This window comes from Sminthopsis crassicaudata, chromosome 1 (assembly GCF_048593235.1).
Source record: "Sminthopsis crassicaudata isolate SCR6 chromosome 1, ASM4859323v1, whole genome shotgun sequence".
Classification (NCBI taxonomy): Eukaryota; Metazoa; Chordata; class Mammalia; order Dasyuromorphia; family Dasyuridae; genus Sminthopsis; species Sminthopsis crassicaudata.
The window spans coordinates 14397502-14419366 of NC_133617.1; the positions used below are offsets into that span (position 1 = coordinate 14397502).

A 21865-nucleotide genomic window follows, 5' to 3' on the forward strand; every position below is an offset into this window, starting at 1 on the left:
GTCTCCCGTACCCATCCCTGGGCATAGGTTGGCAGCCCGGTTTGGAATGGCCAGAATCCTGCCTGCTTGGCTCCCCTCACACTTCTCCTCTCGGCAGCCTCTCCTGCCGTCCGTTTGTTCAGCAGGTTGCCCTGGTGCCCGCTGTGTACTTCTGCATTAATGGCTGCCAGACTGGCGCTTGTCATCTGACTGAGTTTTCGGATGTTGTGACAAATAACTTCCCTCCTAACCGCTCTTTGGGGAACTACCCCCGCACATTCGCCCCTGCGGGCACTGCCCTGTTGCTAATGTTTTCTCTCCAGCAGAGAGCTTCAGCAGCATCCACTGTCAGGGGGCACATTAGACGAGAGCCTCCTCTCATTGCCCCTTCTCCTGGCATCCATCCCAGAGTCCTCGCTCTGCTTCCTGTGGTTTGAAACCCTGGTAAAGTCCCATTTCAGTTTTCTTAGCCTCCTTTTGGAAGGGAAAACCCTGCAGCCGTCATGCCTCCCTGGGGCCTTTGGGCCAGGAGTGTGTGAAGGGAGATCAGGTACTGTGCTAAGCCCTGGGCAGCTCTGCCCTCCTGGAGCTGCCAGCCTCATGGGGCACAAGCAAGCTTCAACCATCAGGGGGCACCGTGGATTGATTGTCCTTGAGTGCTTATTAAGGGCATAGTGAGCACTTACTAGGTGCTTTTCCAGGGTGACAGGGCCTTGGAGGCCTTCTAGCTCATTGTGGGGCCCCCTTCCCCTGAAGAGGTAAGAGGGTGGTCTTTGAAGCCCTTTCATGTCAGGCTACGTCATCCACGGCTGGCTTCTCAAGAGGCGGGAGGTCAGAAAGGGCCCACGTTGCACGCCCCGTTCCTGACCTTGAGCCAGGGGCACACACAGGGTGGGTAGCTTTTTCCTAAAGCCTCCTGAGAGAATGACAGTGGACGCCAGGCTTTTTTGTTGGTTTTGAGCATGTGCGATGCCCTTTGCTTGATCAATTTTGAATTTAAATCTAGCTGAGGAACCTGAGGTTAGACAGTTTGCCAAACAGAGTAAATTAACAAAGCTGGGGCTCAGAACCGGGCCTGTGCTTCCAAACCCAGCCAGGCCCCACTGCCCCGTAGACAGCGACTTGGGGGGAGCATTTAAAATCACATTGACTGGCTCATAAAACTGGCCATTTGTGGGCTTTGGATCAGAGAGGAAAGTGAGAGAGAAAAGATTTGCGGTTCTCATTTCCCTGGAGCCCCCACCTCCCTCTTGCATTGCTTGAGTTGGAGGGAAAATGTTTTCCCCACTTCTTGTTCCCTTTCTGGCCCCTTCCGTCCTGTTATTTCCCACACTGCTGCCTCGGTCCCCTGCCCTTTCGAAGGCTCCCTTAGCTCCTGAGAAATAACGAGAGGAGGGCTGGCGGGAACGCTCAGCTGGGGAAGGGGCCGCTGTTTCCACAAGAGGAGAGGGGCCTGCCAGACACTGACTGGTCCCAGTATTGGGTCACAGAAACCAGGAGGCTTTGGTCTGACGATGTTCTGTGTGGGCCGAGGGATCTCCCGCAGTGGGGGTGGCAGCCGCGGCCTTCTCCTGCTGGGATCGTTTCGCACCTTTCCCGCGAGGCAGTCCTGGCCCCCATTTACCAAGACTCAGGGAAAACTTAGATTTGGCCACAATAATTGAGGATGTGAGCAGATGGCCCCTATGGCTGTTCTGCCCTTCAGCAGCAGTGAGCCTGGTCAGCGCCGCACACACATGGGCCCTGCAGCTCAGCCTGGGCAGCCTCCACCCCGAGGCCGCCCACAGCCTCCTGTGGCAGCTGACGTGAACCTTGGCAGACATCAGGGGCTGTCGGAGCATGGCCGTGCTTCCTCTGGGTGCTGCAGGTGGAACCCAAGTCGTGCCAGGGAGACAGCAGAGCCTCCTCTGGCATCTGGCAACTCTCCTCCAACATTCACTTTTATGGTTTCCTCTTCCTGGGAAGGAAAAGGGACGCTTCCTTCTTGGTGTGAGGAGGCCAGGCCACATCCCCACCTAAAACTGCAGCGACAGTCCCAGCGGCCACAGCTTACACGTTCCCTAAATTCTCTCCGCTGCTCTTAGGCGACGCCAAGTGTTGTCAGGATGAGCAAACTGAGGTTCCAAAGTAGCAGAGCGCCTGCACCGAGTCTGAGCTCGTCCGTGATGCATCTCTCCCAAAAAACATAGAAATGGTTAATAATTCTCTGTGGAGAGAGCAGATTCAGGGGATGGTTTTGTGGCTGAGGCTCAAGGCTGCTTGTGTCCCGACTTCCTCCCTGCAGCATGACAGGCTTCAGAAAGGGCGTCACTTTCTCCCTTTAAAAACGACCATAATCTGACTTCAAAGGAATCAGACTTCTGCAGCTTCTCCCTCTGGGATCTCTGCAGCAGAGATGGGGGAAGCGCCTGCAGAATAGGAATAAGGCGACCTCAGGTCGATTCTGGGACGGCTGCTTAGCGGCTGCGAGAAGGCCACGATCCAGAGAAATAAAGTGTCGCAACGTGAGAGACCTCGGTGACTGGGGAGCAGGCCCCTTTTCCTGTCGCTCCTGATGTTCCCCAAGGAGAGCCTCTCTTTCCTCTGTTGTAGTCGGGGTCACAACACCATTAAAGGCCCAGAATAATCTGGCAGCCAGACCTAGGAGCCTGAGCAGCAGGGGCTTCCACTGGGAGGGGGTGAGGGAGCACCTTTCCATCCTTCCACCATGTCCCTACCCAAGCTCAAACCCTGCTCCTGGCATCCCCTGCCTGCGAGGCCTGGAGCCCGGAAGACCCCATCAGATGGCCCGGAGGTGCTTCAGGTAGACAGAAAGGAGAATAGAACCTGTCCTCAAGGGGCTTACAGTCTCTCCATTGGGGGACACATGTACTTATAGAACATCAGAGGCAGATAGGGGATGCCATAATGTATGGAGTCCTGGGCTTGGAAGAGAAGGCCAGAGTTTAAAGCAGGCTCTGAGGTTCCCTAGTGTGACCCTTCACAGCCTCGGTTTGCTCCTCTGTAAAATGGGAATAAATGCTCCTATTTCCTAGAGTTAAAGTGAAGAAAAATAAGATACTTTTATAAAGTTCCTTGTAAAACTGAAAGTGCTTTTATTGATAAATGGGGGGAGAGAGGGGCACCGATGGTGGTTGGGGAATCAGGAAAGACCTCACGGTGAATCTAGGAGGATTTCTCCTCGTCTTGTTCTGCACTGCATCTTTTCCCAAGGGTCTTCCCGTGCCATCATCTTTTCAACCCCAGGTGAAGTCATTTGTTATAAAACCAAGAGGGAGGTTCTAAAGGAGACGTGGATCCAGAAAAGCCCAGTGTTCTTTGCGGATGAGGGAAGGCGACGTTTTCTCCCTGGAGAAGTTGGCTCCTCAGAGGCTTTTGCCCCTCTCTCATCAGGGTCCAGCTTTGGACCTCGTGAAGCCCGGCTGGATTCCAGCCTCAGCTCTGCCTTAGCCGCGGGACTTGGGGCGCTCATCTCATTTCTCCGCAAAAAGAGGGGGTTGGACCCGGCGGCCTCTAAGGTCTCCCTGAGACTGTCTGTTCCTATGGTAACTGGAGCTTAGACACATCCAGAGTTTGTGTTTCCTTCCAGCTTCAGCCGTGCAGAGTGACCTTGGCAGGGCTTGTTTCATTTCCTCATGTGTTCCTCTGGACCTGTTTATCGCAGGGATAAACCCTTCTAGAAGCCTTCCAAAAATGGCGTCTCGGTACCGGCCATGGCCCTTCTAGCCCAGCCCAGCCTGACGCTCCTGCTTCCATTAAACACAGGGCTGCGCTGACCCAGCCGGAGCGGGAGATGCTGAGGAACCGTGACACAGAGTGGTCGGCTCTAGGGCCTGTGATCTGGCACAGTGGCGAGCGCAGCTGGCTTGGAGGCAGGAAGGGCTGGATTCAAGTCCAGCCTCTGCACCTTCTAGTTCAGGACTCGGGGCAGGTCACAACCCTCTTCGCCTCAGTTTTCTCATCTGTCAAGTGAGCTGAAGAGGGAAATGGCAAACCACGCCCCGAGGGGTCACAGAGCGGACGCCAGTGACCTGGTAGAGGGGCACGGCGGCAGAAGGAGATCTGCACCAGGGCCTGGCTGAGCGCCCCAGACCAATGGTGTCGGACCCAACAGGAGATGAATGGCTGGGGGAGGGGGAGACATATTGACTTGGGAAGCCACAAGCTCTCACCATCTGTGTGATAGTGTCTTTTTCTTTGTTTTGTAAATCATTGCCCAATTCCATTTTAATCTGGTCTGGCTTCCCTTTGGGGGCTGGTGAATCCCACCCATCTGCTTTGGGCTGGGCTTTGAGCTGATCACATGACCAGGATCTGCATAACAGGGAATTTCCTCTTCTAGAGAGTTCCTGTCCTGGGCCCAGGCCCCGATCCCCAGCAAAGCCCTGGGTTCTAGAGCCTTTGAGGCTCCTGCCAGACCCCTGGGCGGCGATGGCCAGAACGGGAGGCTCTGCTCACCTGCAGGAGAGTAGGAAAGTCTGGGGGGCTTTTAGGAGCGAAGTGTGAGAGGCCAGTTTACCCGACTGGGACCATAAACCCTAAGTTTTGTGAGGGGTCGGGGTTGGGACTCAAGGAAGGCCAACCCAACTGCAGTGGGAGGCCCCAGAAGCGGGGCTTGTTGTCGTTCCAGTCATGTCCCCCTCTTTGGTGGGTTTTCTTGGCAGAGATCCTGGAGGGACTTGCCATGTCCTTCTCTAGCTCATTTTACAGATCAGAAAACTGAGGCAAGACTAGTGAAGTACCCAGGCTCACCCAGGGTCTGAGGCCAAGTTTGAACTCAGGAAAAAACAGCTCATATCAGAAGCAAACATGAATGTAGGTGGCTCACAGCTGGACAGCAAAGGTCTGAGGAAGGAAGACAGAAGTGGGCTGAAGGGTGAGGGTCAGCTCAGCCGTCTTCAGGTATTTGAAGGGCTGTCAGGTGGGAAGGGAGCCTTCCTGTGCTCCACAATAAGGGCAAAAGGAAGCCTTGGGTAGACTTGGCCAGAGAAAGAAGGGGCTGCTGGGGCCTTGAGCGGAGGCTGGAGGGGAGCAAAGGTTGGCCTCCCCGAGTCCTCCCAACCCCCACTTGGTTCTAAGGCCCATTGGTGCCTCATGCCCGCTGACCTTTCAGAGCCCAAAGCTGCCTCTTCCCTGCTGCCTCGTGCCCTGTTCCGTGTTTCTCTGCACTTGCATCAGGGAAACGCCACGTTCCTGTTTCGTTTTGCAGAATAAAACAGAAGTCACTTTTTTCTTTGTGACATGAAGTAGGCAGGTGCTTTCTCCCCCGTACCCAGTGTGCATGTTGTTCAGCTTGGAGCAGGTGCTTCCTCCTGTCCCTCCTCATAGAGCGGAGGAGAAGGAGCCTCCTCTGAAGCCCTGTGACATGACATCTCCTCTCCATCATTCTCGAACCCAAACCTCCTGGTCAGGAAGCAGTGGCTTGAAAGAACTTGGGGATGCTTCCAGGCCATCTTTGCTCCTTTGTTCCCTGAGGACCAGTCGGAGGCTGCAGGGCCCAGTCTCCTTATCAGAGAGCCTCCTCACCGGCGGCCCTGTGTCAGCGCTAACGCTCTTCTGTCTGTCCAATTAGGATCATAGGCTCCTGGGCTTAGAGCTGGGAGGACCCTTAGCGGCCTTGAATCCAGCCCCCACCCACTTTACAGATGAGGAGATGCAAGTTCAGAAAGGTTAAAGGCTTCATCCAAGATTGCATAGCTAGTGTCTAGGCCAGCGCCCTCTCCACCCAGGCAGGAGGCCCTGGCACCGTCCCCAACTCGAGCTGTTGGTGGCAGCCGGGCCTCTGGCCCCTGAGCAGAGTGCGTGGGCAGCACTGTGGGGGGCACTGCGCGCTCCCTGGGGCCTGCCAGGCCAAGACCTACTCCCACTGCTTTGGCCCAGGCAGGCGTCCGGGCCTCCCCAGGCCCCCTGTTTCCAAAGTTCTGCGCCCCAATGTCTTCCCTGCTCTCTCATGGCCTCCCTGACAGGTTCTTGGAGATGACACCTTTCTTGTTCTTCCTTGTCCTTGCAGAGCTCTGCCACCAATCAAGGGACCAAAATGACCGACTCCAAGTATTTCACCACCACCAAGAAAGGTACGGCCCCGGGGGCCTGGGCCTAGCCTGACTACTCCCTGTGGGTTATGGGGGGCGGGAGGAGTGATCCCCTGAAGACGGAGGCGGCAGAAGCTGGTGGAGATGATGGCCTGGAGGAGTGATTCCTTCATGGACACCGGCCTCAGGGATCTCAGTCTGGTCCTTCCTCCCTCCTGCCGAGTCTGATGTACCAAGGCCTGTGCCGAGCATGGGAGGAAAGGGAGGCTCCCTTCTGGTCACGTGGCTGTCTGACAGATTCCCCTTTGACCCCATCAGCTGTCAGGGACATAGGCAGCCCAGCGTGACTGTGAGGAAGCAGCCTGGGCCACTTGCCTCAGAACCTTCTGGGGCCATGGGGGTTATGGGAAAGGGAGAGAAGGCTGAGGGTGCAGGAAGCAGCAGCAGCCTAGCTCCCGGGAAAGACTAGCCCGGCCCACCCTGTTCCTTCCTGGCTGAGCTACTTTGCCAGCTGAGCCCCAGGGGGGTTGTTAACCCATTTGTTGTATTTCAGCCTCGAGACACCTCCCATTTCCTGGGTCAGCCTGGCCCCCAGATGCTTTCTGCTTCCCCTTTTGTTATTGGCTACCCTCTGTCTCCTAAGCCTGCTAGCCAGGAACTTTGGGGGATGGGGGAGATGACCTGTGGGGGCCCCCTCCCACCAGAGAGCTGCCTTTCACCTCCATAGTATCCCTCTTGAAGGGCTCAGCACAGAGAAAGGGGGAGGTCTCAGGGTATGAAAGGGAAACTGAGGCACAACAGCCCTGGTTGTCCCCCAGCCCTAGGGTGGTTGTGCTCAGAGGAGAAACCAGGAGTCCCAGTCCCCACTACTTCCCCATTCCTTTGGGGGTCAGGGCGTGGATTCCCATGTTCAGCACAAAACAGCCGGACGTGGATCAGGAAGTGAAAGCCTGACCAGGCACTTTCAGGAGATATTCCAGGAAAGGCCCAGGGGCTGGGATTGCTCGAGGTCGGCCTGACCCAGGCTCAGTTGGCCCTCAATGAGCCCGAACGTCCCTCAGGCTTTTTTCTGCCTCGGCTCCCCCCTCTAGAGCAGGACTCTCTGGGGGTGGTAATCCGGTCTCCCTCTGCCAGGCTCATGGGAAGTTCCTCCGGCTCTCCCTCCCCGAGCCATCCCAAACTTGTGCTCTGGCTTGACCGTCACCCGCTCTTTTCCAGGGGAGATCTTTGAGCTGAAGGCAGAACTCAATAGTGACAAGAAGGAAAAGAAGAAGGAGGCTGTGAAGAAAGTGATTGCGTCCATGACCGTGGGCAAAGATGTCAGGTGGGAGAGAGCCCCCGGGGATGCCTCAGCGCCCTGTACTGAGGGAGACGGGCAGGGCCTCTTCTTGGGTTCTATCCAGGAGAAAGGGGATTTGTTCCCAGAACCAAAACAGCCGCTTTAGAAGGGCCTCTGCAGCAGCCTCAGCCCAGACTCCGGCTGCGGTGCCCTCAGCCGTCCCTTCTGGAGCAGGGTCACTCCTCCTCTGGTCTGGCCTCGTCAGGGCCGTCTGTGGCACAGCCTGCCGGACCTTAAGTCCCCCGAGGGCAGCACCTGGGTCCCACTGAGGATTCTCCTGGGGCAGGACTGCTTCCCTTTCCTTGTGTCGGGATCCCCTGCTCAGACTCCTGTTTTTAAGGGGATAAAATAAACATCAGGTTACAAAAGAAACCCATCCCCTTGAAATAGGATTATCAAAGTATCTTAAAAAAACAAGTTCTCAGACCCCTGGCCAAGAAATCCTGGTAGCAGTCACATGACGGATGGAATGACCTGCTAACACAGGCGGGGCCGTACACACGCACACGCTTCCCCCTCTTCCCTGGGAGCCAGCGCTGGCCCAGTGTCCCTGGAGGCTGCCGAGGCTGTCGCCCCACAGGGGAGCAGGTCTCCTCCCCGAGCCCTCGGCCCCCTTGTCCCCAGGAGAGCTGGCTCTGCCGGACTGCTTTCCAAATGGGGTGCTTCTGGAGCAGCAGCGCCAGCGTCCCCTCCCCTCCCCCTCTGCTAGTCTGGTTTACACGAGCTGCTCTGCTCAGGAGTCGAGCTCTTCAGCTGCTCCTTCGGCCTCCGGCTTTTCTCCCTCGGGGTGGCGGGTGCTCTGTCTGCCCCAGCCCTGGCCCGTGCCCCTCCTCAGCCCTTCAGAGGCTTTCCCTGCCTTTCTCTGGGTTTGCCTTAAGAATCTGAGGGAGGTGAAAGGGAGGCTGAAGCTGGGCCCCCCACAGAACACTGAGCTCCCCCGGGGCCAGTTTGAAACCAGGTTCTGAAGTGTGACCCAGAGGGCGCAGGGACAAGGCAGCGTCCCGTGCTGAGGCTGTGTGCCCAGGAGAGGAACATGGGGAGTCCTGCAGGACCCTTGCTCAGGTTCTGTCCAGGATAGAAGGGATTTGTTCACAGAAAGGCCCTCGCACCCCCGGGCCGCTCGGAAGTCTGGTAGCCAAGGACAGGGGAGCCCCTCCCTCCTTTCCATCTTCCTCCCCGGAAGGCCCGAGCCGGGACCCACTGATTGGTTTTGTTCCCCAGCGCCCTCTTCCCCGACGTGGTGAACTGTATGCAGACCGACAACCTCGAGCTGAAGAAGCTGGTGTACCTGTACCTGATGAATTATGCCAAAAGCCAGCCGGACATGGCCATCATGGCCGTCAACACCTTTGTGAAGGTGAGCGGGACCCGGGGCACCCCTCCCCCCCATGCTGCTCCCAGCGTGTTTCAGCAGGAAGTTTTTTTTTTTTTTTTTTAATAATAGTTTTATATTTTCCAAATACACGCGGAGAGAGCATGTTCTTCTCCCTCCTTCCATCTAGACAGCGAGTGATCCAGTATGGGTTAAACATGTGCACGTCTTCTGTACAGATTTCTGCAGTCCGCAGGCTGGGCAAGAAAACCAGGTCAAGAAGGGGGGAAATGAGAAAGAAAACAAACAACAAAAAAGTGAAACTATAGGGACAGCTAGGGGGCGCAGGGGACAGAGCACCAGTCCTAAAGTCAGAACACTTAACACTTCCCGGCTGTGGGACCCTGGGCAAGTCACTTAACCCCAGCCTCAGGAAAAAGGGAAACTGAAAATCCTGTGCTGTGTGGTGCAGACGGTCACACGGTCACTGGAACGGGCCTGAATCACCTCATTGTTGAGAAGAGCCGCGTCCGTCACAGTAGATCATCCCATAATCATGGTGTTCTGCCCAGTGTTCTCTGGTTCTACTCACTTCATTTAGCATCAGTTCGTCTAAGTCTCTCCAGGCCTTTCTGAAATCATCCTCAGCAGGAATCTTAAGGGGCGTGATCTCCCTCTCCCCTCCCCCCCTCTGTCTTTCTCTGTCTCTCTTTCTCTCCTCTCTCTGTCTCTCTCTCCTTCTCTCTCCCTCCCCCCCTCCATCTCCTCTCTCTCTCCTCATTGCTTTTCTCCCTACATGGTGGCTTCCTATGGATACGGGGCCCCCCCAGGATCATTCTGGAACACCAGCTAAGAAAGATTAAATCGCTTGCCCTTGGCATCTGGCTCTGAGGCCAGTAAGCTTGGTGCTGTCAGCTTGGGCTCCGGAACCTCTGGGGAATTTGGGAATGAGACAGGCCCCTGCGTTTAACCCTTCAGGACTGCGAGGACCCCAACCCCCTGATCCGGGCCCTGGCCGTGCGGACCATGGGCTGCATCCGAGTGGACAAGATTACGGAGTATCTGTGTGAGCCTCTCCGCAAGTGCCTGAAGGACGAGGACCCTTACGTGCGCAAGACGGCCGCCGTGTGCGTGGCCAAGCTGCATGACATCAACGCCCAGCTGGTGGAGGACCAGGGCTTCCTAGACACCCTGAAGGACCTCATCTCAGACTCCAACCCTATGGTGAGCCAGCTCCCTGGCCCTGAGCCCAGGTTCCCCCCCCTCCCCCAGCCCAGGCTCCCCAGCCTTTCTGCCTCAAGGTCGAGCTCAGGTGACTTCCTGGAGCCTGTCCCGACCTGTCCCCACACCCTTGCCGAGCTGCTCACAGGACACAGGCTGTTCTTTCCCAGCCACGGTTCCCTCTGTGTTTGGGGGAATCTACTGGAGCCATTTGGAGCAATGGGACCTGCTTGTGTCCAGATCTTGGTTCTTTTAGTAAAGGAAGTCCTGGTGTGGAGCTTCCTTCCAGCAGCCTGGCTATAAAGATGAGACGCCTCCCCTGGCAGGGGGTCATGATTTTGTGTGTGTGTGTGTGAGAGACAGAGACACAGAGAGTACAAGCAGGCTTTGGAACAGACTCCAGAGGATGCGGGGTGACCCCCCCCCAGCTTGTTGACAGGGCTCCTTCCTCCCAGCCGCTCCCTGAGGCAGGCAGGACCAGAATAAGCCCAGGTGACGGATGAGGAAACTGAGGCTCCCAGGGGGGAAGAGGCAGCCCCCAGTGCTGCCCAGAGGGTGAAGGAGCCAGTATTAAAAGGTGGTTTTTCTGGTTCCAGACCCCGGGTGCCCCTCCCTGCACCATCATGATTTCTCTCAGCAGCCAGCTCTTGGTTCTGAGCCCCATTCTGCCAGGGTGGGCGCCTCTAGGGGTCCCTCAGCTTCTCTCTGCCAGAACATGTGCCCCTCGAGGCGTCTGTACCCAGTGTCTGCTTCCCGTGTGCCATGGCCCCAGAGGCAGCCAGAGGACGGACAAAGCGGCCTCTGCCCCGGGTCCCGGGGAGGCAGTTGTGACGTCCCCCAGCCTCTGCCAGACAGAGGGCCCAAGCCTGGGGGCCGAGGTTCCACTGGCCTCTCGGCGTCCTCCCCTCTGGAGGCCAGGACTCTGAAGCTCTCTCTGTCCTCCTCAAGAAGTGGGCCTTTGCAGGGCAGGCCCTGATGTCTGAGCGCGGGCCCTTTTGCTTCTCCGCTGCTCGAGGGGAGCATCACATCCCAAAGGCGCCCCCGTCGTTATCCCCAGGGCTTAGCTGACACATGGAGGTCCGGGCCCGTTTTGCAGATGAAAGAGCTGTCGCAGGCCCACGGGTCTCAGCCAGGCCGGCAGCAAGTCTGAAACAGCTGCAGGGAAACGGTTCCATGGGAGCCGGCAGGAATGGGGGAGGGGGCGCAAGGGACAGTTAAGACCTCAATGTGCGTGCTGGAGGAGCGTCGTCCTGGCCTGGGCCTGTGCTTCACGGCTTTGGGGCTCAGGACCAGGAGCCTGACCTCCCGGTCTCCCCGCAGGTGGTGGCCAACGCCGTGGCTGCCCTCTCGGAGATAGCCGAGTCTCACCCCAGCAGCAACCTCCTGGACCTGAACCCACAGTCGATCAACAAGCTGCTGACGGCCCTGAACGAGTGCACAGAGTGGGGGCAGATCTTCATCCTGGACTGCCTGGCTAACTACATGCCCAAGGACGACCGGGAGGCCCAGAGGTGAGCTTCTGACGGGGCGGAGGTCTCGGGACACTTGGGCGGGAGCTTCCCAGCCCCCAGTCCAAAGGCCCAGACTTGGAGGCCTCTGTGGGGCCCGCTTGCTTCCTTTCTCTGCCGTAAGTGCTTGGAGGTCAGTCCTGACCCAGAGGAGGCACGGCTCCCGCTGCCAGTGGCCAAGGGCCCCGGCCCCCGAGTCAGTGGTGAGGGGGCTGCACATCTCCCTTGCCTAACAAACTGTAGCCTGAGGACTGGCCTGCCTGGCCCCCAAATGCATTCTGGGATGCAGTGGCAGATCCCAGCCCCCTCTTTGGTCACCCTCTCTTTTGTTTGCTGCGAATGGGGGACGCGGTTTCTCCTCAGCATCTGCGAGCGTGTGACCCCCCGACTCTCCCACGCCAACTCCGCCGTGGTGCTGTCAGCAGTGAAGGTGCTGATGAAGTTCATGGAGATGCTCTCCAAGGACCTGGACTACTACAGCACCCTCCTCAAGAAGCTGGCCCCTCCCCTGGTCACCCTGCTGTCGGCCGAGCCCGAGCTGCAGTACGTGGCCCTGCGCAACATCAACCTCATCGTGCAGAAAAGGTGACCGCTGCCCCGTGCAGGGGGGGCGGGGCGGGGAGGCCGGCGCCCGCTCCCAGCTGCTTTAATGAAGCCCCTCTGCACGCCCCCCACACTGAGGACCTGGGAGCTGCCTCTGGATGGGCTGCACAGCCTTCTGCTTGGGCTTGGGGAACACGAAGGCAGGTCTGAGGGTCCCCCTGGCCACGGAAGCGATCAGGACCAGGCAGCGGGCCGTCGTTGCTGCCCCCTCTGTGCCTCGGGCCTTGTGCCAGCCGCCCTGCTGCGCTGGTGCTTTGTGGGGCAGAAGTCATTCGTAGGCCCTGTGAAAGGGGGGGGCGCCACGGCTCTTGTTTGTTCAGGAGGCCCCAGGAGAATGGTGGGCTCCACTTGCCGGCCTCGGCCTTGCTTTCTTGAGACTTAGAATTGCCTTAGGTGCGAGCCGGCTTTTCTCCCTTCTAGGCCTGAGATCTTAAAACACGAGATGAAGGTCTTTTTCGTCAAGTACAACGATCCCATCTACGTGAAGTTGGAGAAACTGGACATCATGATCCGCCTGGCCTCCCAAGCCAACATCGCTCAGGTGCTGACCTTGGGCACCACTCCCGGGAAGCCCCTCCCCCAGCCCCTCCTGGGCCCCCATCTTATCATGGCGGGCAGCCCGCCCCTTCCCCCACCAAGGGCTAGTCCCGAGTCTCACCCCGTGTTCCCGTGGCAGGTGTTGGCGGAGCTGAAGGAGTACGCCACCGAGGTGGACGTGGACTTTGTGCGCAAAGCCGTCCGCGCCATCGGCCGCTGCGCCATCAAGGTGGAGGTGAGCGTTCCGGGAGCACCCCCAGAAGTCCCAGACAAGATCCTTGGGGGCCCCAGCAGGAGATCAGAGCAGGAGAGTGCACCCATCCCTGGGCGGCTCGTCTCTCTGCCAGCTCCTTTGGGGTCACGGGATTTGAGGAAAGGTGTGGTGCTCGGGGTAGAGGAGCCAGACCCCCGGGGTCACTGGCACTGAGCGGCTGCTCTGCGGGAGCCCAGGCCGGGCTGGCCTGGCAGCCAGAGCACTTGCTCTCTGTGGCGGGCCTGCAAGGGGGGGGGGGGGACCCTCGGGCCAGTTTCCTTGTAGGCCGAAAGCATGCTCACAGGTCATCTGGGCCTTGGGCGTCCTTGTCCTGAATGAGGGACTGTAGGGAGACTGAGCCCCAAGGTCTCAGGCAGGCAGCAGTGAGGGGTGGAGCTGGGGTGTGACCGACCCTGCCCTGTCCTAGTGTCTGGCTGTCCCCTCTGGCTGTAGCCTGCAAGGGCCCCTGCTGCTTCCCCTCCCCCACTTCAAGCATGGCCTGGGTTTCCGTGCCCAGGGGCCAGTTTTGGCCACACAAAGGTACAAGGTCAGAGCCTGTGACTTCACGTGAGCTACTCCCCCATTGTCTGTTATCAGGGGAGATCCCCGCGGCTTTCTCCTGACAGTGGGGGGCTTGGTGAGAACCCTTCCAAGCGCTAAGAGGAGCCTTGGGTGCCGTCCTCCCCTGACCCCTGACCCCTGACCCCTTGCAGCAATCTGCCGAGCGCTGTGTGAGCACGCTGCTGGACCTGATCCAGACCAAGGTCAACTACGTGGTGCAGGAGGCCATTGTGGTGATCAAGGACATCTTCCGCAAGTACCCCAATAAGTACGTGCCCCTGTAGGACCACCTACTGTGGGGCAAAGCCCTGGGCATCTGGGCAGACCAGCGCTTGCCTTCCCATCTCTGCTTCTCCCCTGCCCCTGCGTGCCAGGTGCCAAGCTGCCTGGGGTCCTGCTCTTTCCTGTTCTCTGCATCGGCGTGGGAGGGGTGCCCAGGGCCTCTGAGCCGGGCCTCAGTTTCCCCCCCAGGACCGATGTGAAGAATGTGGGGGGGATGATCCCCAGTGACCCTTCTCGTCCGGCTGCTGACCCCGCTCTCCCTCGGCCTCAGGTATGAGAGTGTGATCGCCACCCTGTGCGAGAACCTGGACTCCTTGGATGAGCCCGAGGCGCGAGCGGCCATGATCTGGATTGTGGGCGAGTACGCCGAACGCATCGACAACGCCGACGAGCTCCTGGAGAGCTTCCTGGAGGGCTTCCACGATGAGAGCACACAGGTGAGGGCCCGCGGGGCCCAGGTGGGCAGTGGTGGTGGGCCCCGGGAGTGGGCAGCCCTCTGCCCTCCCCTTCCCCGCCCAGATCTCCCCAAGAAGCCTGAGAAGAACTTAGGGGTGCTTTCAGGTGGGGGGGGCAATGCCCTGGGTTCCAGTCTGATCCATGCTGATATCATTGGGCAGCCCCAGTCTCATGGAGGGAGAGGAGGCCGGGCTCCCACTTGCCCTCTAGCCCATGGCGGCCAGGTGGCATCTGTGGCCCTTGAGGCAGGGGGGTCGCCCTGCAGGGAAGCCGGTCTCAGACGAGGCCTTTGGGCAGCCATTCCATGGTAGACATCGGAGTGGAAGCCGTGGCTTGTTGCGCATGTTGCGCTGGCCAGCGTCCAAGGCCCAGGCTGGGATCCCGAGCCTGAGGCCTAGATCAGCCTCCTTCTCCCCCAGAGGCTCTGTTTCGCTGCAGAATGGGGGAGCCCTGTGAAGCCCCGGCTCCGCTGCTGCCCCCTCTGCCCGTGCCCAGCTCTTGTGCTTTCCCCCTCAGGTCCAACTCCAGCTGCTGACGGCGATTGTGAAACTCTTCCTGAAGAAGCCAACGGAGACCCAGGAGCTGGTGCAGCAGGTCCTCAGCCTGGCCACCCAGGTGCGTTCCAGGGCCTCTGCCTGGTTCTCGGGGGAGGGGGGCGGCGGCCAGCCCTGCCACCAGCACTTTGGACAGGCTCAGCCCAGAGGGATCATGGGTAAAGAAGAAAACCTGGCTCCTGCCCTCAGTGAGCTACAGGGCAGCCATGGTGGCTAGAAAGAGTGTGTGTGACCGTGGAGGGTCCCGTGTACCAAAGGGCAGGTACATGTCAATGAGGGGCTCCTGGCCCTGGGGGGGGACGAAAGAGCCAAGCCCAGGGCACAGAGCCCAAAATGCAAGTGTCGCTGCTGCTGTGGGGTCTGCCCAGCAGCATCCCCCACTTTGGGTGGGGGAGGGGTGTGCTCATGAGAGTAGGGGGAGTATGTGAGTGTGACAGCAGACCACAAGCACATGCCCCCTGGAGGAGGGCCCACGGGCCAGAGGCCGAGGGCACTGCTCTGTTTTCCTCTGCCTCAGGCCCTGCCTGGTAGGCTGGCTTTGGGCCACTGGCTGCTGCCCCACTCTGACCTCCAGACCCCTCCTCTCTCCCCCGCCCCCCACTCCTCTCTGAAGGACTCCGACAACCCGGATCTGCGCGACCGCGGCTACATCTACTGGCGCCTGCTGTCCACAGACCCCGTGGCGGCCAAGGAGGTGGTCCTGGCCGAGAAGCCGCTGATCTCGGAGGAGACCGACCTCATTGAGCCCACGCTGCTCGACGAGCTCATCTGCTACATCGGCACGCTGGCCTCGGTCTACCACAAGCCCCCCAGCGCCTTTGTGGAGGGCAGCCGGGGGGTGGTGCATAAGAGCCTGCCACCCCGCACGGGCTCGTGAGTACCTGGCCCTGCGGGGGAGGAGGCAGCGCCCCCACACACACACACTCCCCTGGGATCCAAGGACCTGTGTTACGCCCGGCTGCCCTCGAACGGGGGAGGAGCCTTGGGCAGTCAGTGGTTTCCTCCTCTGGGCTGGCTCAGCTCAGGCTTGACTCCGTGCCTGCTGGAGAAAGGGGCGGCTTCAGCCCCTGCAGCAGATCGGGCTCCTGGCCTCTCAGCGATGCCCCGGGCTTGGGGCGGCACTCCTGGGGTCGCTGGCTCCCTAGCTCACTCACTCAGAAAGGCGGGGCTTGCTGCGGGGGCCGGGGCAGCCATTCGGCAGCCCCCCCAGGCCGACCGGTTCTTTTCCCTATGACTTCCATGGCAGGAGTGAGAGTGCCGAGAGCCCGGAGGCCGCCCCCACGGGCGCACCCCCCAGCGAGCAGCCAGCCGTCATCCCTGCCCAGGGCGATCTCCTCGGCGACCTGCTCAACCTGGACCTGGGACCCCCCGTCAGCGGACCCCCGCTGACCACCGCCCCTGTCCAGATGGGGGCCGTGGACCTGCTTGGGGGAGGTCTGGACAGCCTGGTATGTCAGGGGGCTCCCCCTCATCGTTCATGGCTCTGGGGAATGGGCTGAGACTCTATTCCACCTTTGGCCCTCCGAGGCCACATCTGCACCTGGTCACGGCTCTGTGGAGAGGCGAGGGATTGCAGCCGGGGTGGGGGTGGGCATGGCCTGGCACAAGAGGCCTAGCAGGGCTGCTCCAAGAACCTGTCTTCCGTGCCGCGGGCCAGGCCGGGTGGGAGCCAGAGAGGGGCTGCTCCGGTGTGGGGGGGGTGAGGGGACGACCTTTCTCTGGAGGTTCGTGCAGCAGGACTCCCAGCTGGAATCGGGTGCCAGGCTGAGGGCGGGCGCAGGTCTCTGGTGACTAACCTTTCTCCTCCTCTGCTGTCTTTCTCCTCCCGTCCGTGTCGTGTCTGTGTCTTTCTCTGTGGTGGCTCCTCTGTCTCTCTGCATGTGGCTGGCCTCTTCACCCCGGCTACTGCGTCCGCTTGGAGATGGGGGACGAATCTGAAGGGGTAGGGAGCAGGCTTCTCCGCCCTTTCCCTCCTCCCCGGTGCCCAGAGTAGACCCTAGCTCCCCATTCTCCCGGCGGGCCCGTGGCAGCCTTGGGGAAGAGATGGGTGTCGGGCTAGTGGCAGAGCGGCCTCCCCTTCAAGGGCCGTGCCAGGCTCCTGCTGCCGCCGTGGCCCCTCGGCTCGCAGCCCTTCCTGGCACCCCTGCCACACCACATCGGGGCTGGCCCCTCTCTGGAGGCCGCTCTGCAGTCCCAGTCCTGGGAGTCCCTCTGGCTCCTCCCCTCCCGTCCCTTTCCTGAGCTGGTTCTGAAGGCCCCAGGTGGCCGTGCCCCCAGCAGGAGGGCATTCAGTAGCCTTCCCTGGGGCCCGGGCGGGGGGGGAGGGGTTCCCACCCGGCTCTCCAGTTACTGGGATCTTTCTTGTCTCTGCAGCCTAGAGGTGATGTGAGTGGCAGCCCTGCAGTAAGTACCCAGCCTCCAGCCCCCTGCCTCTCTCTCCAGGCCGGTGGCAACGTCCCCACTCTGGCCCCCCTCACCCACGCTCGCTCTCTCCTTTCCAGATGGGCGGCGCCAACTTCGCTGCCCCTCCCACAGGGACGATGCCGGCCAACATGGGCGCCCCCATCGGCGGCGGCTTGGGAGACCTCTTTGACCTAGCTGGTGGCGTGGGGACTCTGTCGGGCTCCTATGTGGCTCCAAAAGCGGTGAGTGGTGCGCCCTGATGCCCGCAGCCCAGAGAAACAAGGGCCCCGTGCCCATCACCCACGCACTGGGCCAGTTTGCTGCTGGCCCGTCAGCACACAGGGGCCTTGCCCACCCAGGGCCTCGGTGGTTCTGGGAAGGGCCTCGCCAGGAAGGTGCCACGTCAAGGCCCTCCTGCTGGCATTGATTCAACAGAGCACATGCTCACTGGCTGTGCCCTCTGAACCCCATTTGAGCCCCATGAACCAGCCTTCCTGGTGACTGGGCAGGGGAGGGCAGTGAGATGGGGCCACAGTCCTGGGCGTGCGTGGCCTTAAAGGACCACGTTGGCTACTTGTTCATGGATTTTAGCATCGCCCAGTCAGCTGGGCAAGGTTTAGTCAGGACGATAACTTCCTGAGCTGCTGCTGTGGCTGAGGCCACGTGAGACGCTGGTCAGAGGCTGGGGAGAGAAGCGCTTGGTGGCCCTGGAGGGGCAACATGGAGACAGGGGTGCAGATCCAGCTTCGCCAGGCCCCCCACCCAGAATGGGCCCAGCTCCCCAAGTCAGGAGCTTTCCTGTGGCTGAAGTGGAGACCACAGAGAAGGAGAAGGAGACGGAGGCCCCGGGGTCCCTAGGATAGGACAGCCCCGGCCCTCGTGCCATGCCGCTAACCTCCTCTCCTAGGTCTGGCTGCCCGCCATGAAAGCCAAAGGCCTGGAGATCTCGGGGACTTTCAGCCGCCAGGTGGGCTCCATCTCCATGGACCTCCTGCTGACCAACAAGGCCCTGCAGGTCATGTCTGATTTTGCCATCCAGTTTAACCGCAACAGGTAAAAGCCCTGAGCTGGCAGCCCTGGCCGGCCTCTTGGGAAGGAGATGCCCGCGAGGGCCAAGGGCAGCAGATGGGGTGGGCGTGGAATGGGACAGGCTGGGCAGGGCTAATAATCAGCTCTGCCCACGGGGCCCAAAGCAGCCTCTCCTAGTAACTCTTCTCCCTGGGTGGTGCCTGGAGGCTCCCCTGTTAGCCAGAGCGGCAGAGGCTCGCACCCAGATTCTAACTCACCCCAGAGGGGCCAGACATGGGAGAGCTGCACCCCCCCCCAAACAGAGGGGTAGGGAGAGAGCCCATTGTCCGTCCATGCTGCCGCAGCCCCGAGCCCACCGGGACCTCGGGAGCCTTTCAGAGGATGGGGGTACCCCAGGATTGAATCTCAGGAGAGGGGCCTCCTCAGCCCTGGGCGGATCTGGGGCCAGCCCGGCCTGGCTGAGGGGTGCGGCCGGGAACACAGACTCTTCCTGAGGCCTATAGGATCAAGCCCAGCCAGAAGGTGGGAAAGAGGGTCTGGTGATCACTCCGTAGAGGGCTCAGCTCTGCCCCCCTCCACAGCTTTGGCCTGGCCCCCGCAGCCCCCCTCCAAGTCCACGCCCCCCTCAGCCCAAACCAGACAGTGGAGATCTCCCTCCCCCTCAACACCGTGGGCTCCGTCATGAAGATGGACCCTCTGAACAACCTCCAGGTACGCTCGGCCCAGGCTGGCTCGGCGGCCGGCACCTTGGGGCCGGCTTCCTCCGTAGGCTGGCAACGCTTGGCTTCTCAGCTAAAGGGAGGCTGGGGGCGGTCGGGTGTCAGATCCAGGAGCTGGAAGGGGGAAGCCCCGAGTGCATTGCCTTCCTGAGAATCAGGGCTGGCGGTGGGAGTCCAGGCCGGCGCGGGCACAGGCCCCCGAGTCCCGGCAGGCATCTGACCCCCTCCCTCACCCCCAGGTGGCCGTGAAGAACAACATCGATGTTTTCTACTTCAGCACCTTGTATCCGCTGCACATCCTCTTTGTGGAAGACGGAAAGATGGGTGAGTGTCCCTGCGCACCTGCCAAAGAGGCCATCACCAGCCTTGTCTAGGGCTGGCCATGGTCACTCGGAGGGTGGCTCTGAGAGGGATGCTGGAAGGAGATGGGGGAGCACAGGCCGGAGCCCCCTAGTCCGTGCCCCACAGCCAAGGCCTGGGCTGGTTTTCTTCCCAGAGAGGCAGATGTTTCTGGCCACGTGGAAAGACATCCCCAATGAGAACGAGGCCCAGTTCCAGATCAAAGACTGTCCCCTCAATGCAGGTAGGTGGGACCCGTGGGGGCAGGAGACCATGATGGGGGGGGCAGGGAGGTGAGAGGAATGGGGGAAGGGGAAGGCTTGAGGGACCATGCAGGGGGCCCAGGCCCATGGGGCCACTTCCTGGGATCACCCCATACAGAGGCCGTGAGCAGCAAGCTGCAGGGGAGCAACATCTTCACCATTGCCAAGAGGAACGTGGAGGGCCAGGACATGCTCTACCAGTCCTTGAAGCTCACCAACGGCATCTGGGTCCTGGCCGAGCTCCGCGTCCAGCCCGGCAACCCCACCTTCACGGTGAGCCCCCCCAGCCCAGCCCCCGTAGCGTAGCCTTGCCCCCGCCGCCCCCTCTCACTTGCCTTGAATTTAAGTGATTTGTTCTGGGAAGAAAACAGGCTGAAAAACCCAGATAAGGAAGTTCTTCCTCCCTTTGCTTTGGAAGGGCCCTAGCCCCCACCACCACCCGGCCCCATGTGTGAGCGCCCCCTCTGCCGTATGTTTGGCGGCTTCACATCTGCCTCCCCATGGGCCCCAAATGCCGGTCCTCTGTCTGCCGGCCCCCATACAGGTCAAGGTTTTGGACCTTTCCTGCTGGGTCTGTGATGACACTGGTGGCAACTACTCTCAGCTGATAATATACCCATTTTACAAATGAGGAACCTGAGGCTGAAAGGTTAAGGGACTTGTCCTAGTCTGTGCAGGAAGAAAGGCTGGGCGGGCACCGTGCCCTGAGAGAAGGCCCGGTGCTGGTGGCAAGGGCCCCCTCTCGCTTCCTTGGCCCAGTAACGCCAAGCCCGTCCCTGCCAGGCCCAAGAGGGCTGCCTGCCCCTGTGCGCCTCCCGCTCCCCAGCTTTTTCAAGCCTCCTGGGATGGGCTCCTGACAGCCCGAGGCGGGTGACTCATGCCTCCTGTCCCTGGCGAGGAGCGGGAGCCGGCAGCAGGTGTGGGGGCTGAGGTATATTTGGGTCCCTGGGCCAGCGAGGCGGAGGAGGCTGGAGCGCCCGCCTCCCGTGTCGTGTGTGGCACATCTGCAGCAGCCCAGCCTGGGCCCAGGGGCGATCCATCCCCAGCAGCCCCTTTGTGTCTTCTCCCCTGCAGCTGTCCCTGAAGTGCCGAGCCCCGGAGGTGTCTCAGCATGTCTACCAGGCCTATGAAACGATCCTCAAGAACTGACGGCCCTCCCTTCCCCTGCCCCTCCCAGCCCTCCTCCCCCAGGGCCAGGGCCCCCCCAAGAGCCACCCGTGGGGAGCCCAGATGCTAGTTCTGCTCAAGCTTCCCAGGGAACGGCGTGGGGCCCAGGGTGAGAGGGTGGGACTCCCCCTGGATGAACCTGGGGGGACTCGGGGCGGGACCACTGCTCTCCCTGGCCAGGCCCAGACTCTCCCTGGGACGACCTGGGAGACATCCTGGCCCCATCAGCCAGCCGGTGTTCTGTTGTTCAGAGGGGGCTCCTGCTTCCCTGGGGGCAGCGGCAGAGGGTGGCAGCCACCCACACCGTGTCCCCCCTCCCACGTGGGCTTTGGTGGTCCATCTGCCTGGGCCTTGGGGGGGCCTTGGGGGACCCTAGCAGCCCGGCACTCAGACTGCCGTTTGACCCCTCCTCCTCTCTTGCCTTCCTCAGATCCCACCCCGGGTACTCGAGGAGCCCCCATGGGGAGCTGCAGCAGCCGTCTACCTTCTCCCCATGGGGGCCGCCTGTGCCCTCCCAGGCTCCCCCTGGGCCCGGAGTGGGCTTGTGCGGGTTTGGGGAGCAGGGCCGGGCTCTGCTCACTTGGGTCGTGAGCTTGGCCAGTGGCTCCCACTGGAGCCGGGATTGGGGGGGGGGTCCTGCTGTTTGTTAATAAAGAATTATCGCTTTGGGCATCCAGTGACACTAATTTTTTCTCCCTGATCCCCCCCCAATAAAGACAGTTGAGCTAAATTCTCCCCAAAGGGTGGGTGTGCTCTCCAGCCCTTGCAGTAAATGTATCTAATATATATAAATAAGAGGTATATATATTGTATGTTTACTCGTGTTTTCAGAAAGAGAGAAACAATAAAAGTGACGTCTTCATCACTGTGTGTCTGGAGGAGTCTGTCCTCCCCCCAGGGCTTGGTGGGTGCCAGGAGCCTTGGCTACATCCCGTGGACTCTGCACCCCCACACCCTCCTCTTCCCGGTGGCCCTGGAAGCCCCTCCTTCCCCCTTTCCTGGCTCCACGTCATCAGCTCTGTCCAGCAGGTTCCTTGGGTGGCGCACCCCCAAAGTGGGCTGCCCAGGTTCCCTGCCAAGCCTCCTCTACACAGCCCCGGCCGTAAGGGGATGGATCCCCGGGCCCCTGGGAGTGCCCGGGGAAGCCGGAGCTCTCCTATGTCAGACCTGTTTCAGCTGGCGTGCCCGGGGTGCCCCTAACCTTGTGGGCATGAGTTGGCCACCTCTCATGCTGCCAGCCTGGCTCTGTGACGAGACAAAGCTAGGAGACCTCGAGTTCTCTAAGGTGCTCCCCTTCCTTGGGGACCT

The 21865-nt window shown here is 60.5% G+C and overlaps 1 protein-coding gene across 8 annotated transcripts in view; it reads left to right on the top strand.

Annotated features, from left to right (window-relative positions):
- The window catches only part of AP1B1 (adaptor related protein complex 1 subunit beta 1), a 29451-nt gene extending 8029 nt beyond the window's left edge, over positions 1 to 21422 (top strand). For 2 of the 8 annotated variants that reach the window (XM_074294655.1, XM_074294620.1), the window contains 22 exons: positions 5990 to 6053; positions 7230 to 7335; positions 8572 to 8707; positions 9641 to 9886; positions 11204 to 11394; positions 11755 to 11976; positions 12415 to 12535; positions 12671 to 12766; positions 13498 to 13613; positions 13899 to 14064; positions 14600 to 14698; positions 15251 to 15510; positions 15884 to 16085; positions 16559 to 16579; positions 17011 to 17040; positions 17139 to 17282; positions 17948 to 18093; positions 18651 to 18780; positions 19028 to 19112; positions 19285 to 19371; positions 19509 to 19663; positions 20465 to 21422. In XM_074294655.1, the coding sequence (XP_074150756.1) occupies positions 6017 to 6053; positions 7230 to 7335; positions 8572 to 8707; positions 9641 to 9886; positions 11204 to 11394; positions 11755 to 11976; positions 12415 to 12535; positions 12671 to 12766; positions 13498 to 13613; positions 13899 to 14064; positions 14600 to 14698; positions 15251 to 15510; positions 15884 to 16085; positions 16559 to 16579; positions 17011 to 17040; positions 17139 to 17282; positions 17948 to 18093; positions 18651 to 18780; positions 19028 to 19112; positions 19285 to 19371; positions 19509 to 19663; positions 20465 to 20539 (2871 nt within the window). In that variant the 5' untranslated portion in view covers positions 5990 to 6016 and the 3' untranslated portion in view covers positions 20540 to 21422. Of the gene's footprint in view, positions 1 to 5989; positions 6054 to 7229; positions 7336 to 8571; positions 8708 to 9640; positions 9887 to 11203; positions 11395 to 11754; positions 11977 to 12414; positions 12536 to 12670; positions 12767 to 13497; positions 13614 to 13898; positions 14065 to 14599; positions 14699 to 15250; positions 15511 to 15883; positions 16098 to 16558; positions 16580 to 17010; positions 17041 to 17138; positions 17283 to 17947; positions 18094 to 18650; positions 18781 to 19027; positions 19113 to 19284; positions 19372 to 19508; positions 19664 to 20464 lie in introns of all 8 variants that reach the window. The other 6 variants (XM_074294664.1, XM_074294628.1, XM_074294674.1 and 3 more) reach the window with 3 other exon arrangements.
- Positions 21423 to 21865: the final 443 nt, after the last annotated feature.